Here is a 17,066-nt window from a genome sequence, read left to right as displayed (position 1 = left end):
AACAGAGAATTGTTAAAAGTAGAGGTGATGCAACACAGTAGTAAACACGCCCCTGTCCTTTCTTGAACTTTCTTGAACCATTTTGCTGACATCAAATTCAAAATGAGTGTATATTTTCCAAAAAACAATACAATTTCTCAGTTTCAACATTTGAAATGTTGTCTTTGTACTATTTTCAATGAAATATCGGGTTTCCATGATTTGCAAATTATCGCATTCTCTTTTTATTTCCAGTTTACACAGTGTCCCAACTTTTTTGGAATTGCCGTTGTACAACCCCGATTCCAAAAAAGTTGGGACAAAGTACAAATTGTAAATAAAAACGGAATGCAATGATGTGGAAGTTTCAAAATTCCATATTTTATTCAGAATAGAACATAGATGACATATCAAATGTTTAAACTGAGAAAATGTATAATTTAAAGAGAAAAATTAGGTGATTTTAAATTTCATGACAACAACACATCTCAAAAAAGTTGGGACAAGGCCATGTTTACCACTGTGAGACATCCCCTTTTCTCTTTACAACAGTCTGTAAACGTCTGGGGACTGAGGAGACAAGTTGCTCAAGTTAAGGGATAGGAATGTTAACCCATTCTTGTCTAATGTAGGATTCTAGTTGCTCAACTGTCTTAGGTCTTTTTTGTCGTATCTTCCATTTTATGATGCGCCAAATGTTTTCTATGGGTGAAAGATCTGGACTGCAGGCTGGCCAGTTCAGTACCTGGACCCTTCTTCTACGCAGCCATGATGCTGTAATTGATGCAGTATGTGGTTTGGCATTGTCATGTTGGAAAATGCAAGGTCTTCCCTGAAAGAGACGTCGTCTGGATGGGAGCACATGTTGCTCTAGAACCTGGATATACCTTTCAGCATTGATGGTGTCTTTCCAGATGTGTAAGCTGCCCATGCCATATGTGTAATGCGACCCCATACCATCAGAGATGCAGGCTTCTGAACTGAGCGCTGATAACAACTTGGGTCGTCCTTCTCCTCTTTAGTCCAAATGACACGGCGTCTCTGATTTCCATAAAGAACTTCAAATTTTGATTCGTCTGACCACAGAACAGTTTTCCACTTTGCCACAGTCCATTTTAAATGAGCCTTGGCCCAGAGAAGACGTCTGCGCTTCTGGATCATGTTTAGATACGGCTTCTTCTTTGAACTATAGAGTTTTAGCTGGCAACGGCAGATGGCACGGTGGACTGTGTTCACAGATAATGTTCTCTGGAAATATTCCTGAGCCCATTTTGTGATTTCCAATACAGAAGCATGCCTGTATGTGATGCAGTGCCGTGTAAGGGCCCGAAGATCACGGGCACCCAGTATGGTTTTCCAGCCTTGACCCTTACGCACAGAGATTCTTCCAGATTCTCTGAATCTTTTGATGATATTATGCACTGTAGATGATGATATGTTCAAAATCTTTGCAATTTTACACTGTCGAACTCCTTTCTGATATTGCTCCACTATTTGTCGGCGCAGAATTAGGGGGATTGGTGATCCTCTTCCCATCTTTACTTCTGAGAGCCACTGCCACTCCAAGATGCTCTTTTTATACCCAGTCATGTTAATGACCTATTGCCAATTGACCAATGAGTTGCAATTTGGTCCTCCAGCTGTTCCTTTTTTGTACCTTTAACTTTTCCAGCCTCTTATTGCCCCTGTCCCAACTTTTTTGAGATGTGTTGCTGTCATGAAATTTCAAATGAGCCAATATTTGGCATGAAATTTCAAAATGTCTCACTTTCGACATTTGATATGTTGTCTATGTTCTATTGTGAATACAATATCAGTTTTTGAGATTTGTAAATTATTGCATTCCGTTTTTATTTACAATTTGTACTTTGTCCCAACTTTTTTGGAATCGGGGGTGTATAATCAAAGCTTTGCAGAATAAAAGATAAGAGCACAGGAGAATAAAGTTTCCCCCAGTGATGAAGTTTCTTTGCTGAACTCATTTTCAGACAGAAGCTTTTAATACTGAGGTCAGGATTTCAGCAAGCTGCTGGACAGTGTCTTGCAAAAGTATTCATCCTCCTTGGTGTTTGTCCTGTTTTGTCGCATTACAAGCTGGAATTAAAATGGATGTTTGGAGGGTTAGCACCATTTGATTTACACAACATGCTGACTACTTTAAAGGTGAAAATTGTTTTATTTTCACACATAAAATAATTAAGATGAAAAAATACCCAGAAATCTGGAGTGTGCATATTTATTCACCCCTTTCATATGAAACCCTTAAATAAGAGCTGGTCCAACCAATTCACTTCATTAGTCACATAATTAGTTGATTAAGAGCCACCTGTGTGCAATCAAAGTGTCACATGATCTGTCACGTGGTGTCTGTATAAATCAACCTGTTCTGGAAAGACCCTGACTCTGTAACATGACAAAACAAACAACATGAAAACCAAGGAGCCTCCAAACAGGTCAGAGACAAAGTTATGGAGAAGTATAGATCAGGGTTGGGTTATAAAAAATATCCCAAACTTTGAATATCCCATGGCACACCATTAAATCCATTATAGCAAAATGGAAAGAATATGGCACCACTACAAACCTGACAAGAGAAGGCCCCGCCCAACAAAACTCATAGACCGGGGAAGGAGGGCATTTATCAGAGATGCAACAAAGACACCAACAATAACACTGAAGGAGCTGCAAAGATCCACAGCAGAGATGGGAGTATCTGTCCATAGGACCACTTTAAGCCATACACTTCACAGAGTGGGCGGGGCTTAATGGAAGAGTAGCCAGGAAAAAAAAAGCCATTACTTACAGAAAAAAATAATAAGAATAAAAAACATGTTTGGAGTTTGCCCAACAGCATGTGGCAGACTCCCCAAACACATGGAAGAGCATTATCTGGTCAGATGAGACCAAAATTGATCTTTTTGTCCATCATGGGAAACGCCATGTGTGGCGCAAACCCATCACCCTGAGAACACCATTCCTACAGTGAAGCATGGTGGTGGCAGCATCATGCTGTGGGGATCTTTTTCATTTGCAGGGACAGGAAAGCTGGTCACAACTGAAGGAAAGATAGATGGCACTAAATACAGGGCAGTTCTGGAGGAAAACCTGTTTGAGTCAGCCAGAGGTTTGAGACTGAGACGAAAGTTCACATTCCAGCAGGACAATGATCCTAAATATACTGCTAAAGCTACACTGGAGTGGTTTAAAGGGAAACATTTAAATATCTTGGAATGGCCTCATCAAAGCCCAGACTCAATCCATATGAGAATCTATGCCATAACTTGAAGATTGCTGTACACCAATGCAACCCATCTAACTTGAAGGAGTTGGAGCAGTTTTGCCTTGAGGAATGGGCAAAATTCCCAGGAGCTAGATGTGCTAAGCTAATAGAGACATACCCCAAGAGTCTTGCAGCTGTAATTGCAGCAAAAGGTGTCTCTACAAAGTATTAACTTTGGGGGTGAATTCTTATGCACACTCCAGATTTCTGTCTTTTTTTATCTTAATTATTGTTTGTGTCACAATAAAACAACAATTTTCACCTTTTAAGTGGTCAGCATGTTTTGTAAATCAAATGGTGCTAACCCTCCAAACATCCATTTTAATTCCAGCTTGTCATGCGACAAAACAGTACAAACACCAAGGGGGATGAATACTTTTGCAAGACACTGTATAATGGTGCAAGGAATTGATCCAGAAGGTGGCAGCAATGCAACAATAAGGACGCTGACTGCCTTTCAACACAAGAAAGAAGAAGTTACTGTAAACCCTTCCAGTGTGTTAGTAAATCTCCTCAGTTGTGAGCCATGTTTATTCTGGGTAGATCTCCTGTTGATGATCTCGCCTCGTTTCTGCCTTTCCCTTTGATTTTAATGATATTTCTGGTGGATGGGGTTTGAACCCTGCACTGACTGGGATTAGATCAAGTCTTGTGTTAACACAACTAGCAGATTTCTTTCTTCTGCCTTTCAGGAGATTCATTTCAGTCTGTTAACAATGTTAAAATGACCCAAAGAAAAAATGACCCGTGTCAGTGTGGGTTTCCTCCTGGTTCTCCAGTGTTCTCCTACTTCTCAAAGACACATCTAATGACTGATTGAGGCGACTCAGGATCTCTGATCTCAAACATATTCACCTAACAACTTCATTTCCATCTCAACAATCTGTTCATGAGAAAGAATTCTTCATCGACCAGGAATAATGTTCTTGATAAATCATGATGTCAGGAATAAAACAGGATGAGGCATGCTGCTCCAGGAAACTAATCTGTGATGAGGTGGTGGGATGTGACCCAACACAAAGTGGATTAGTTTCCACAAACAGCAGGTCATGAAGAGTTCAGGCTCTTGTTAAGCCTGGAGCACTCATACTGAGTGAAAAGGAGATTATGTTGAAAAAAAGGTCCACTTTTGTGATTTCTTTTCGTAATAAACAATGCGAAATCAATAAAATATGGTTTTCCTTCCTGACAGCTGCGTCCTCCTCACTTTTAAAATGGCTCCAACATTCTTTAGGGATGAAGAGCAGTTTAAAGATGTCATGAGGAAAAAGCTGTTGAAGTGAAACAATTGTAATTTATCAACAAGGCTGAAAGTTGTGCTTGAGGTGTCAGTAGGTGGAAAAGTCCAGAAAATTAAGATCCATTCTGTGAGTATTTCATGAAATTAATCCTAATCAGTGCGGCTACATGGGTTAAATTTCTGCACTGAAGGGAGATGAAATGGTTAATAGAGGAGTGTTCATGATCTCTCTGTGTTTGTGCTCCTCCTCTCTCTCTCTCTCTCTTTCACACACAGAACCAGGAAGTAACTTGTCATTTCAGAGAAAACAAAACTGATCTCTCTCTCTCTCTGTGCGATTTCAGGAAAATGGCCGAGGCCAGTATTTCAGTAGATCAGCTTTCTGTGGACCAGTTCATGTGTCCAGTGTGTCTGGATCTCCTGAAGGATCCGGTGACTATCCTCTGTGGTCACAGTTTCTGTAAGGTGTGTATTAATGGCTGCTGGGATCAGGAGGATCAGAAGGGCGTCTACAGCTGTCCTCAGTGCAGAGACACTTTCACGACAAGGCCTGTTCTACGCAGAAACAACATGCTGGATGAAGTGGTGGAGAAACTGAAGAAGACTGAAGTCCAAGCTGCTTCTCCTGCTCACTGTTACGCTGGACCTGGAGATGTGGAGTGTGATTTCTGCACCGGGAGAAAACACAAAGCCGTCAAGTCCTGTCTGATTTGTTTGACTTCATTTTGTGAAATTCATCTGAAACCTCATCTTGAACGTCCTGCTTTGAAAAAACACACATTAATTGAAGCCTCAGCAAAACTCCAAGAGAAGATCTGCTCTGAACATAACAAGCTGATTGAGATCTACTGTCGTACTGATCAAACCTGCATCTGTTATTTGTGCATGTTGGAGAAACATAAAAACCATGACGCTGTTTCAGTTGCAACAGAAAGAGCTGAGAAACAGGTGAGAACTAGAAATCTTTCCAGAATTAAATCATCTTAATTATAGTTTCCCATCTAGAAACAGGTGCTTTAGTCAGTGATATGATTTGAACTTTAATTTCAATGTGTGTCTCAATCAGAAGGATTCTGTAAAAGCTGATTAAAATTGTCTGTGTTCTGGTGAACAGAGTGTTAAATTTATCTTCAGTGATGGTCGTAATCTGGTTAGGGGTGGGTTTCCTGATAACGTTGCCCTTTAGACCTAAAGAGAGAGTTGAGAGACTCTCTTAAAGAATGAACGTTGTCTCTGTGTGTGGTTTTCCGGAATTCACTCGTAAGAAGGAGTCTAAAGAGCAACAGGACAAAGTGCGTCTTTGCAGTTCGCGTCCCTGATATAGGCATTAGTAGCTGCTAAAGGCAATCATATTGGACATAACTAACAGTGTCCAAGTTAACTAGCTGTGTGTAAACATTAGCCATGGACAAGACTATGGCAACTTGGCGGGCAAATCCACAGAAAATAATTTGACTAATCAGACTGCATAGTTATTTCAACACTATCGCTAACTCTAAATGCACAGACAACTTCACTGCAAGCTAATAAAACGTTTATATCCCTCAATATGCTTCCACAGGTGGGATGGCGAGTTTTTGTAGGCTGTGATGTGCTCCGTTTTAGGCAAACAAAGCAAACATTTAAATCAAAATGACTCTTTATTCCTTTCAGAAAACTGAATCATGGGTTCTAGCTATAGAACCGTGGGTGTGTGCATTCCCCAGAAGAACCGCCTCCTTCCATTCTGCCATCAACTGATCGTGTTAAATAATGCTGCGGAGAAATCATTGATCTTGATTTTATCCAGTCTATGGACGTGACGTGACCCTAGTGATTACTGATAGACTGTCTCAGTGTCACCTGCGGAAAAACCAATCACGTTTTAGAAAAGAAAAAAACATCCACTTTCAAAGCTGCTTCATAGTAACGAGTAACGAGGACCTTGATAGAAATGTAGTGGAGTAAAAAGGACGATATTTGTCTTTCAAATGGAGTGAAGTTAAAGTTCCCCCAAAAAAATACTCAAGTAAAGTACAGATACTCAAAAAGTGTACTTCAGTACAGAACTCAAGTAAATGTACTTCGTTACTGTCCACCTCTGATAATTAACTCGATGTTCTTGCAATGTAGAAGAAAACTAATTGAACACCACCAGCAGATTCAACCCCAGTTTCCCCCGCTGACTGTGAGAGTCCCTCAGAGCCGCATGCGCATTCTGTGGATTCGGCAGCGAGCGAGTCGCTCTTTGTTTTGAACGAGTGCTCCGGGTCTCTCGTAAATTCCGAGCAAACTAAAGGACGACTTGTGCTACGATGTTGTTCAGGAAAACCACGTTAGCTTGATGATGGATCTTAAGAGGTCATTTAAAACTCTCTTGGCCTTAAGAGGCTTTCGGGAAACCCAGCCCAGACCAGTTAGTGAACATTTCTCTCTCTCTCTCTCTCTCTCTCTCTCACACACACACAGAGTACATAACCTTCAGAGCGAAACATGAATGTACTTTGAACTGACATTAATATGGAACCAGTTCGCTCATACTGTATAAAAAGCTGAATGTATTTTATTTGTCCTCAGAGTGAGTTAAAGGAGGAGCAGATGAAATCCCAGCAGAGAATCCAGGAGAAGCAGAAGAAGGTGCAGGAGCTGAAACAGGCTGTGAACACTATAAAGGTGAGCAGTGAGCAGAGACAGAGCTGCTCCTAGAAACACACACAACATGGACAACGAGTCATTTACAGTCCCAGTAAGAGAGGGAATGATAGATGAGCTTTACATCTTGTGTGTGTGTGTGTCCTAACAGCTCAGTGCACAGACAGCAGTGGAGGACAGTGAGAGGATCTTTACTGAGCTGATCAGCTCCATGGAGAAAAAGCGCTGGGAGGTGACGGAGCTGATCAGAGATCAGGAGAAGGCTGAACTGAGTCGAGCTGAACGACTCCTGGAGCAACTGGAGCAGGAGATTGCTGATCTTCAGAGGAGAGTCACTGAGCTGGAGCAGCTTTCACACACACACGATCACATCCATTTCCTCCAGGTAACACTCACTGTCTGATCTACAGAGCCAGCTGTTCCTCACACACTCTCTAAAACACCTCTCATTAAGGGAACAATAAATGTCCCTGTCTGACATCACAAGTGGGTTTTACATTTCATTTGCTTTCTGTAGGTTTTAGCTTTTGGACGTCAGTCTCCTCCATGGGGCAGACCAAATTTTCACACATCCAGCGTCACTGTCCAGCATCTCTCATTTGATGGAGTGAGGAATTCTCTCTCAGATCTGAAAAAGAGACTCGAGGAATTCTGTGAGGAGGAATTCAACAAAATCCCTCCACATGGTAAGAGGAGCTGTTCCTGCTGGAGAAACACAGTGATGTGTTATTTCTTAGCGATGCTCCTGCTTTCTTTTCTGCAGACACTTTATTCACCCGACGCTTTGAACTAAAACACTGATTTAAAATGAAAAAACTGACTGGATCACTTTAAACTCTTTCCATCTTTTACACAAACTCATGTTTCTATTTTTCTCTCCACAGCTGCAGCAGTTCAGATCATTTCAGAACCAGAACCACAGAGCAGAGAAGAGTTTCTGAAATGTAAATCTAAAACACACACACACACACACACACACACACACACACACACACACACACTGCTAGGCTTGTCATGATACATTTTGTTGGATGATATATTGTCTCAGAAATTATTGTGATAAACGATATTATTCTTGACGTCTTTTCAAGACAATTTTATGCCACTAGTAAAATAATAATGATCATGCAAACACACCCTTTCATAGAACAGTAAACTTTTTAATTAAGTCAACTTATTCAGTTCCATGAGGCTGGCAGGGGGAGTCGCTCTCTTCTGTGGGATCTTTAACTAGGTTTAGAATGCTAGTTTAAGCTGATATGTGATTGATCTAACGGTAAAACAGCACGAGGGCTCGAGAACTTTGACAGGTTACAATTTTACTTGACAACAGAATGTATCTGAATTCTGATTGGTTGTCGTATCTGAATTCTGATTGGTTGTCGTATCTGGATTCTGATTGGCTATTGTTATATTATTGCCCTTTTGTTGTGTTGTTGAGCCCAGAGTGGGGGGAGGGGGGAGTGACAGGGTTCTACATAGAAAAGTTTTCACTGCAACCAAACTGCTGTTTTCGTGACCACGCCCCCAGCGCAGATATTCATGTTCACATTGTTCAGTTTGTTTTTCTCTCTTATTTTAGATTTCTGTTATCTGACTCTGGATCCCAACACGGCACATCGTCGCCTCATTCTGTCTGAGAAGAACAGAGCGGTGAGAAACACTGAGATAAAGCAGCGTTACTCTGAACATCCAGAGAGATTTGATTACTGGGATCAGGTGTTGTGTAAGGAGAGTGTGTGTGGACGCTGTTACTGGGAGGTGGAGTGGAGCGGTGCTGGTGGTGTTGTGGACATATCAGTCTCGTATAAAGATATCAGCAGGAAAGCACTGGGTAATGAGTGTGGGTTTGGATTCAACAATCAGTCCTGGAGTCTGCGGTGTTCTTCTTTTTCTTCTCTCTCTTTCTATCACAACAACATTAAGACTGTTCTCAGAGTTCCATCAGCCTCCAGAATAGGAGTGTATGTGGATCACAGTGCAGGAACTCTGTCCTTCTACAGCGTCTCTGACACGATGAAGCTCCTCCACAGAGTCCACACCACATTCACTCAGCCTCTATACGCTGGGTTTGGACCCTACTGGTTTTCTGGTTCTACAGTGAGATTGTGTGATCCAGAATAAAAGTGTGTAGTGTTTTCTGTAAAATTCCTGCACGTTGCCACGTTGTTGCTCAGTCGTCTGTTTCACTAGAACACAATCCAGCTGCACAAAAACACTCATTTTAATATTTAGATTATAAAATATGCCGATGTCGTGTTCATCCCATATTCAGCCTGGATGATGATTGGTCCGCAGATAGAACCTTATAAATCCAGGTTTATCTGTGAGTTTGGGATTTTTATTCAAATTATTTGGATAAAAATAAGGCCAAATGTGCGGTCGGCGCTGATCCGAGGAGAATTAAAATGACGGGTGGTTGGGTAGAGATTGGGTTATAACACTGATGTGTTGCAACACCATCAACTATCAGTAGGGTTTATTTAACTTTTTTGTTTTTGAGCCATGCTTTGTGTCGTTCATTTCCTATGTTTGATCATGTTTAAACGTTCGCTGTCTACAGTGCGGCATTAAAAAAACATGCGCTGTCAAAATTGGCAAAATACATTCCCATGTGCTTGGCGCGCTTGTGTCTGACCATTTCTGTTTTGTATTAAATTAAATCTTGCCAAAATGACTTAGTTCAAACCTGGACATATAGAAATAGAGCATGTTAAAAAAAAAACACGAAAAAATAAACCCCGGAAAGCCCGCTCCTCTGCTTCAGCCAGACTTGAAGACCCGACGGTGCAATGCTTGCAGACTGTCAGAAGTAATTAAACCTTAATTTCATCTCATCTCATTATCTCTAGCCGCTTTATCCTGTTCTACAGGGTCGCAGGCAAGCTGGAGCCTATCCCAGCTGACTACGGGCGAAAGGCGGGGTACACCCTGGGCAAGTCGCCAGGTCATCACAGGGCTGACACATAGACACAGACAACCATTCACACTCACATTCACACCTACGGTCAATTTAGAGTCACCAGTAAACCTAACCTGCATGTCTTTGGACTGTGGGGGAAACCGGAGCACCCGGAGGAAACCCACGCGGACACGGGGAGAACATGCAAACTCCACACAGAAAGGCCCTCACCGGCCATGGGGCTCGAACCCAGACCTTCTTGCTGTGAGGCGACAGCGCTAACCACTACACCACCGTGCCGCCCAGACCTAAATTTATAGCTAACAAATCAGCAGATGCCCCAACAATTATTATTTTCGTTAGGCCAATGTGTAAGGTATGTTAGAACCGTGCCTTATAGCCTACGTTATATCACAATTTAAAGGACGTTTGAGGAGTTGGAGGCTGCGAGCGCAATGATGTTCCGACATGCGCTAAACTTTATTCCCTCAAAATCATACACCAGCGTTCAATGCCCCAAACAGTCAAAATGTCTAGAAGACTACGGTTAAATAATAATCATAGCCTACTAAGTTAAATTACGTCAAAACATCTGTTTCTGGCCTATGAAATGATGGAGGAAAATGAGAACGAACGCAAAGTAGATAGCAGCCAACTTCACGCCATCTTTTAGGTAACTTAACACTCCTGTTGGCCACAATATTTCTCTTAATAAAATCTTGAATTGTTTTTGAAGTCGTATTCAACACAAAGTAAGGTCAAACCCCAATTTTAATTTAAGCGAAGATCCAGACTTTTTTCTATATTGACGTTCTGCACAGAGGAGCATGTCATTCTGCTTTCGGTTTCGGCAGCATGGATGCGCTTTGCATGAAAGAAGGCACTGATGTGTCTGCCATCGATAAAGGTGTAAAAACAAGTGGAGGTGGGCTTGGCTGTACGAAATAGGTGAAAACGGAAAGCCATTTAGTTCATGGTGCAAACAAACTCAACATTTGTGCGGTTTGCCACAAAAAAATAATATACGGAAGCAATAGAAAGAAAGTGCTGTCGTGCCATCAACTGGAAGCCAGCCACAAGGCCAATGTAAGGGGTCTTCAGCACACCTCTTCTTTCCCAGGAGCAAATCTCACCTCAACGGAGGTCAGTCCATCTATGACTGATCGTGTCTGTGCACAGAAAATACGTGTCTGTGCTTTTATCTCAAAAACAAACAATGGTGAAGAATCACTCAACAATAAATTGAATATATTAATCCATTAATTAATTGATAATAAAGTTATCAGTTCTAAGTTAACCATTCTCAGAATTTCATCGAAATCCACCCATAACGCCCCCGTAAATCTTCAGTCAAATATTTTTTTTTTTGCTTTAATCCATGCAAATATTACAATCAAAGCTTTGCAGAATAAAAGATAAGAGCACAGGAGAATAAAGTTTCCCCCAGTGATGAAGTTTCTGTGCTGAACTCATTTTCAGACAGAAGCTTTTAATACTGAGGTCAGGATGTCAGCAAGCCGCTGTATTGATACGCAACGGGGTTTTTCTCCACTTTGGATGGATATTTTTAGATTATTTAATCTGTGGGAAATAACTACAGTGTCTTAAATATGTGTTTGTGAAAATCACTGTAAACCTACAACTGACTTTTTTTCCTCCCTAAAACATCTCTTTTAATGTTGTCATATATTGTCTGTGTGAATAATGATGATAAATCTGTCTCTGTGAACTGGATCTGTCTGTGGTCTGACTCCTGATTTAGATTCTCAACATGATTGTTGGAAAAACTTTTTTTTTAAATCCTTTTAATTTTCAATCAAATAAAGCAAAAAAAAAAAACAATTCTGTTCCAGTTGTCTATTCTGATTGGTCAGAAGGTGTTGATTAATTTTCTATAACAGCAGCTCTGACAGTAGTGCAGGTTTATATTAATGGGCTTGCTCTAATACGTTCTTGTTTCTATAGTAACAGCTCATTGAAGTGAAATTATTTTAGACCTGTGTGTTCACAAATAAAAATAAAAGAAACGTGGATGAACAATAATATTTAACCTGGACATTTCTCCTCCAGGGGCGGCACGGTGGTGTAGTGGTTAGCGCTGTTGCCTCACAGCAAGAAGGTCCGGGTTTGAGCCCCGTGGCCGGCGAGGGCCTTTCTGTGTGGAGTTTGCATGTTCTCCCCATGTCCGCGTGGGTTTCCTCCAGGTGCTCTGGTTTCCCCCAAAGACATGCAGGTTAGGTTAACTGGTGACTCTAAATTGACCGTAGGTGTGAATGTGAGTGTGAATGGTTGTCTGTGTCTGTCAGCCCTGTGATGACCTGGCGACTTGCCCAGGGTGTACCCCGCCTTTCGCCCGTAGTCAGCTGGGATAGGCTCCAGCTTGCCTGCGACCCTGTAGAACAGGATAAAGCGGCTAGAGATAATGAGATGAGATTTCTCCTCCAGACCACCAGAGGGCGCCTTTACACACATTTTGAATAACTTCACTTCCTCCACTCATTTCCTGTCTGTTGTTATAAAATGCATATAGATCCTACAGTAACGGTGAACCCTTCCAGTATGTTACTAAATATCCTTGGTCGTGAGCTGTGTTTATTCTGGATAGATCTCCTGTTGATGATCTCGCCTCGTCTCTGCCTTTCCCTTTGATTTTAATGATATTTCTGGTGGATGGGGTTTGAACCCTGCACTGACTGGGATTAGATAAAGTCTTGTGTTAACACTACTAGCAGATTTCTTTCTTCTGCCTTTCAGGAGATTCATTTCAGTCTGTAAACAATGTTAAAATGACCCAAAGGTAAAATGACCCGTGTCAGTGTGGGTTTCCTCCTGGTTCTCCAGTGTTCTCCTACTTCTCAAAGACACGTCTAATGACTGATTGAGGCGACTCAGGATCTCTGATCTCAAACATATTCATCGACCAACTTCATTTCCATCTCAACAATCTGTTCATGAGAAAGTGGGACTTCTATTCGCAATAAACAATGCAAAATAAATCAAATCAGGTTTTGACTCCCCTTGTGGTAATAAAGTCATTTATTTCGATTCATTTTCACTCCTCACTAAATTCCAAACTGACAGAATGAGGAAAATATTTCAGCAGAACAAATGACACTGAAGTGCTGATGACAGTGAAATATTTCTGCTTTATTTCCATCCTTAATGAACACAATGTGGTAGTTTTTAGTGCTTGTAGTAAGACACGGTCCTGCTGTAAATCCTCTTGTGTGTCTTTTAGTGAAGATACAGAATTGATGTTGAAAGGCTGCTGGGGTTTTTATTGTTTTGTTGTTTTTCAGTGATGTGGTGCTACTCTGTAAAACTGAGCCTCCAAATAACAACTCGATTGTATTCGCATATTATAGAATTCTATCTGGAGTTCTGATTTTAAAATGTGATTTCACCGCATACACTTCATGGACAGAAAGAAAGGACAAAATGGGAAAAGAACATAAATGACATACATGATACTTTCTATTGAAGTACAGAAATCGATCTCTGGCCACATTTACCATTTAACATTCATGTGTAGGCGACAATAAAATCAAATTTACTTTAAAGAATTCCTTTATCTCACTTTAGCCATTTATTTCTTTATAAATTTTCAGAAAATGAAAAATTGAGTGATTTATTCATTAAATTTAAATGACTGCAATTTAAACTTGTCTTATCATTTCTGACCACTAGAGGATGCTCATAGACACGTGACGCTGCAAGAAATGAACCATTTTCAATATTTTTGCTGAACTCACATCAGAACAGACTGAAAACTTGTCTTATCATAAATATAATCAACAATATTGATTCATGATGAGATGAATGGTTTATTCGGTCCCTGCTGTGCGTCATACTGTAACTGGGTTTAATGGAACAGCAGCTTTTTAGTCTCGTTAAAAAAAAAAGACAATAAATCCAGTAAATTTCTCAGCTTCATGATGCTGGAGCTCTACGTTATTCAGTATTTCTTAGTATCTCTTGCTCTCAGTGAATAGAGAGGTTCTTTGGAGAATTCCTGGTGCCCAAATAAACTGATCACAATGATTCGTCTTCTCCATGATGGGATGACTGTTTATGTTCTCTGTGAAGATGAAGAACTGGAACCTTTTCCTGTGAAAGTTAGTGTAATACAAAGCTGTGTAGCCACTGCATTGTTTGCTCTCTTCACAGGTGCTGTCCTGCATGTAGCCAAGCTGAATCTGCATTATCTGGGCAGCATGGTGGTGTAGTGGTTAGCACTGTTACTGGACTTATACCTGGAAGACGCTCTGGACTCTTACAGTAATGCTTTTATGGCTGAGGACTAAAGTTGACTTGCTAACTTTAGGACTGCAGTTATCATGAACAGTTTTGCACTCAAGTTTCCATCAATGAAGAATTATAACATCAACGAAACTGTCCTCATGTTAAAACTGTTAATATTATAGTCATGCTGTCTGTTGTTGCCCAAATGAGGATGGGTTCCCTTTTGAGTCTGGTTCCTCTCGAGGTTTCTTCCTCATGTAGTCTGAGGGAGTTTTTCCTTGCCACCGTTGCCACAGGCTTGCTCATTGGGGATAGATTAGGGATACAATTAGCTCATGTTTTAAGTCGTTCAAATTCTGTAAAGCTGCTTTGCGACAATGTTTGTTAAAAGCGCTATACAAATAAACTTGACTTGACTTGACTGTCGCCTCACAGCAAGAAGGTTCTGGGTTTGAGCCCAGTGGCTGACGGGGGCCTTTCTGTGTGGAGTCTGCGTGGGTTTTCTCCAGGTGCTCTGGTTTCCACCAGAGCCCAAAGGCATGTCGTTAGGTTAACATGGGGTGCCCTTAGGCTGAGGTGCTCTTGAGCGAGGCACCTAACCCCTAACTGCTCCCTGGCTGCTGTAGCACGGCTGCCCACTGCTCTGAGTACGTGTTTGTGCTCATTGCTCACGTGTGCGTTCACTACTTCAGATGGGTTAAATGCAGAGAGGAATTTCACAAGTGTACATGTGATGAATAAAGTTGTTGTTCTTCTTCTTCTTATCATGGAGTACAGATAGTTTATCAATACAATGGTACAACCTACATCATTTGCAAGCTAAAAGTAAGGTGTCTACAGCCTCAGTTGTGGAACTTCAGTATGCTGATGATGCTGCACTCTGTTCATACTCAGAAGCTGGCTTGCAGAGAATCACAGATGCCTTTGCAGAAGCCTACAAAAGACTCAGGCTATCACTGAACTGCACTAAAACAGAGGTTGTGTGTCGACCTGCCTCTGACACCTCCATCCCAATCACCACCCAACCTGAAATTTCTGTGGATGGAACTGTTCTTAAGGTAGTCCCACACTTTAAATATCTCATCAGCTATGTGTCAGGTGATATTTCCCTTGACCATGAAATTAATAACAACATCAGTGCTGGAGCAACAGCTTTTGGCAAGCTACGTAAGCATGATTTTGATCATCACGAACTTGAGTTGAAAACTAAAATAAGAGTCTATAATACCACTATAATACCAACGGTCCTGTATGGGTCAAAAACATGGACTACGTACCAATATCAAGTAAAACAACTTGAGAAATTTCACTGAATATGCCTACGGTACGATCCATCATGAACGCCCAATGGTATGATCGTGTTACCAATGCTGCAATTCTTGATAGAGCCTCCTTAACAAGCATCGAGGCTATGCTTCAGCAAAATAGGCTGAGGTGGTATGGACATGTTGTTAAAATGGATGCAAAACAACTTCCAAAACAGCTTTTCTTCAGTCAGCGATCCACAGGAATGAGAAGCATTGGTGCTCCTAAGAAGAGATACAAGGATGCCCTAAAAAGAACTTTTAAAGAGTGTGGGATTATTGATTGGGCTACAGCACCAACTGATAGACTGCTCTGGAGGCGTGTGGTCTGCAATGGAGTTGAGACCTTTGAATCCAATCGACGGAAATCAAAGGATGAGAGACACAAGAGACGAAAAACTGCTCAAGCCCTAAAACTGGCACAACCTCCTGGGCAGATGCCTGTATAGTCTTTCAGAGACCACCATGTTCATGTCGAGTGGCAGTAAGAGAGTATTTTAGGTGGAATGCTTGTGAGAAACACACACGAGCTGTTACTATAGAAACACTAATGATTTGCAGCTGCACTACTGTCAGAGCTGCTGTTATAGGGAATTAATCAACACCTTCAGACCAGAACTCCGCAGCACTCAGTACAGGATACTATACATTAATGATCCATTATTGTGGATCAGAAAACCTGACAACTGATTCAGGAGCCCACAGAGTAAACCCAGCGTATAGAGGCTGAGTAAATGTGGTGTGGACTCTGTGGAGGAGCTTCATCCTGTCAGAGACGCTGTAGAAGGACAGAGTTCCTGCACTGTGATCCACATACACTCCTATCCTGGAAGGTGACGGAACTCCGAACTCGGTCTTAATGTTGTTGTGATAGAAATGAAGAGGAGTCAGAGAACACACCAGACTCCATGACTGATCGTTGTACCCAAATATGGTCCGTCTGGGCTGCTCTTTTTTATTGGTCCCTTTATATGAGACTGAGATGTACACACATCCCTCACTGCTCCTTTCCACCTCCCAGTAACTGCGTCCACACACACTGTCCTTACACAACACCTGAGTGATGGAGGTAAACCTCTCAGGGTGACAAGGGAACGGCTTCTCTTTATAACTGCGTCTCACCGCTCTGTCCTTCTCACACAGACGGAGGGAACCATGTGCCGTGTTGGGATCCAGAGTCAGATAACAGAAATCTGAAAGAAAAGAGATGTTGCGCAATAAAGTTTATCATGTATTAAACACTGGGGTACAATGATTATTATAATCATAATCATTATATATCATAATTAAACCAGTAGTTCATTAGTGCCTCATATTGACACTCTCTCACACCCTCAGTTTCTTACACATTATATCAGAGAGAGAGAGAGCAGGAGATTACACAATTAGATGATATTCCTTGTAGAATTGGTCGTATTCAAATTAGCATGGAAGGAGAGCTTCCTGAAGTATAGAAAAGCTCTTAGTGCTGCAAGATCAACGTATCTC

At 41.4% G+C, this 17,066-nt stretch overlaps 1 protein-coding gene across 1 annotated transcript; it reads left to right on the top strand.

Annotated features, from left to right (window-relative positions):
• The first annotated feature begins 4,809 nt into the window (after positions 1–4,809).
• LOC132880653 (E3 ubiquitin/ISG15 ligase TRIM25-like) lies at positions 4,810–9,278 on the top strand. The gene is made up of 6 exons (XM_060913799.1): positions 4,810–5,447; positions 7,056–7,151; positions 7,282–7,527; positions 7,648–7,816; positions 8,015–8,074; positions 8,713–9,278. The coding sequence occupies exons 1-6, from the start codon at positions 4,848–4,850 to the stop codon at positions 9,252–9,254; spliced, it is 1,713 nt and encodes a 570-aa protein (XP_060769782.1). The 5' UTR covers positions 4,810–4,847; the 3' UTR covers positions 9,255–9,278.
• The last annotated feature ends 7,788 nt before the right edge of the window (positions 9,279–17,066 follow it).

This window comes from Neoarius graeffei, chromosome 2, assembly GCF_027579695.1.
Source record: "Neoarius graeffei isolate fNeoGra1 chromosome 2, fNeoGra1.pri, whole genome shotgun sequence".
Taxonomy (NCBI): domain Eukaryota; kingdom Metazoa; phylum Chordata; class Actinopteri; order Siluriformes; family Ariidae; genus Neoarius; species Neoarius graeffei.
Note: the sequence above shows the minus strand (reverse complement) of the source record. Positions and strands in the feature narration are given on the sequence as shown.

What these genes read in the sequence shown, in the direction of transcription:
- LOC132880653 (XM_060913799.1), top strand. Translation starts at nt 4,848, where the DNA reads ATGGCCGAGGCCAGTATTTCAGTAGATCAGCTTTCTGTGGACCAGTTC. An exon ending in CAGAAAGAGCTGAGAAACAG is followed by an intron (nt 5,448 to 7,055) that starts GTGAGAACTAGA and finishes ATTTGTCCTCAG; the next exon opens with AGTGAGTTAAAGGAGGAGCA. An exon ending in CAACAAAATCCCTCCACATG is followed by an intron (nt 7,817 to 8,014) that starts GTAAGAGGAGCT and finishes TTCTCTCCACAG; the next exon opens with CTGCAGCAGTTCAGATCATT.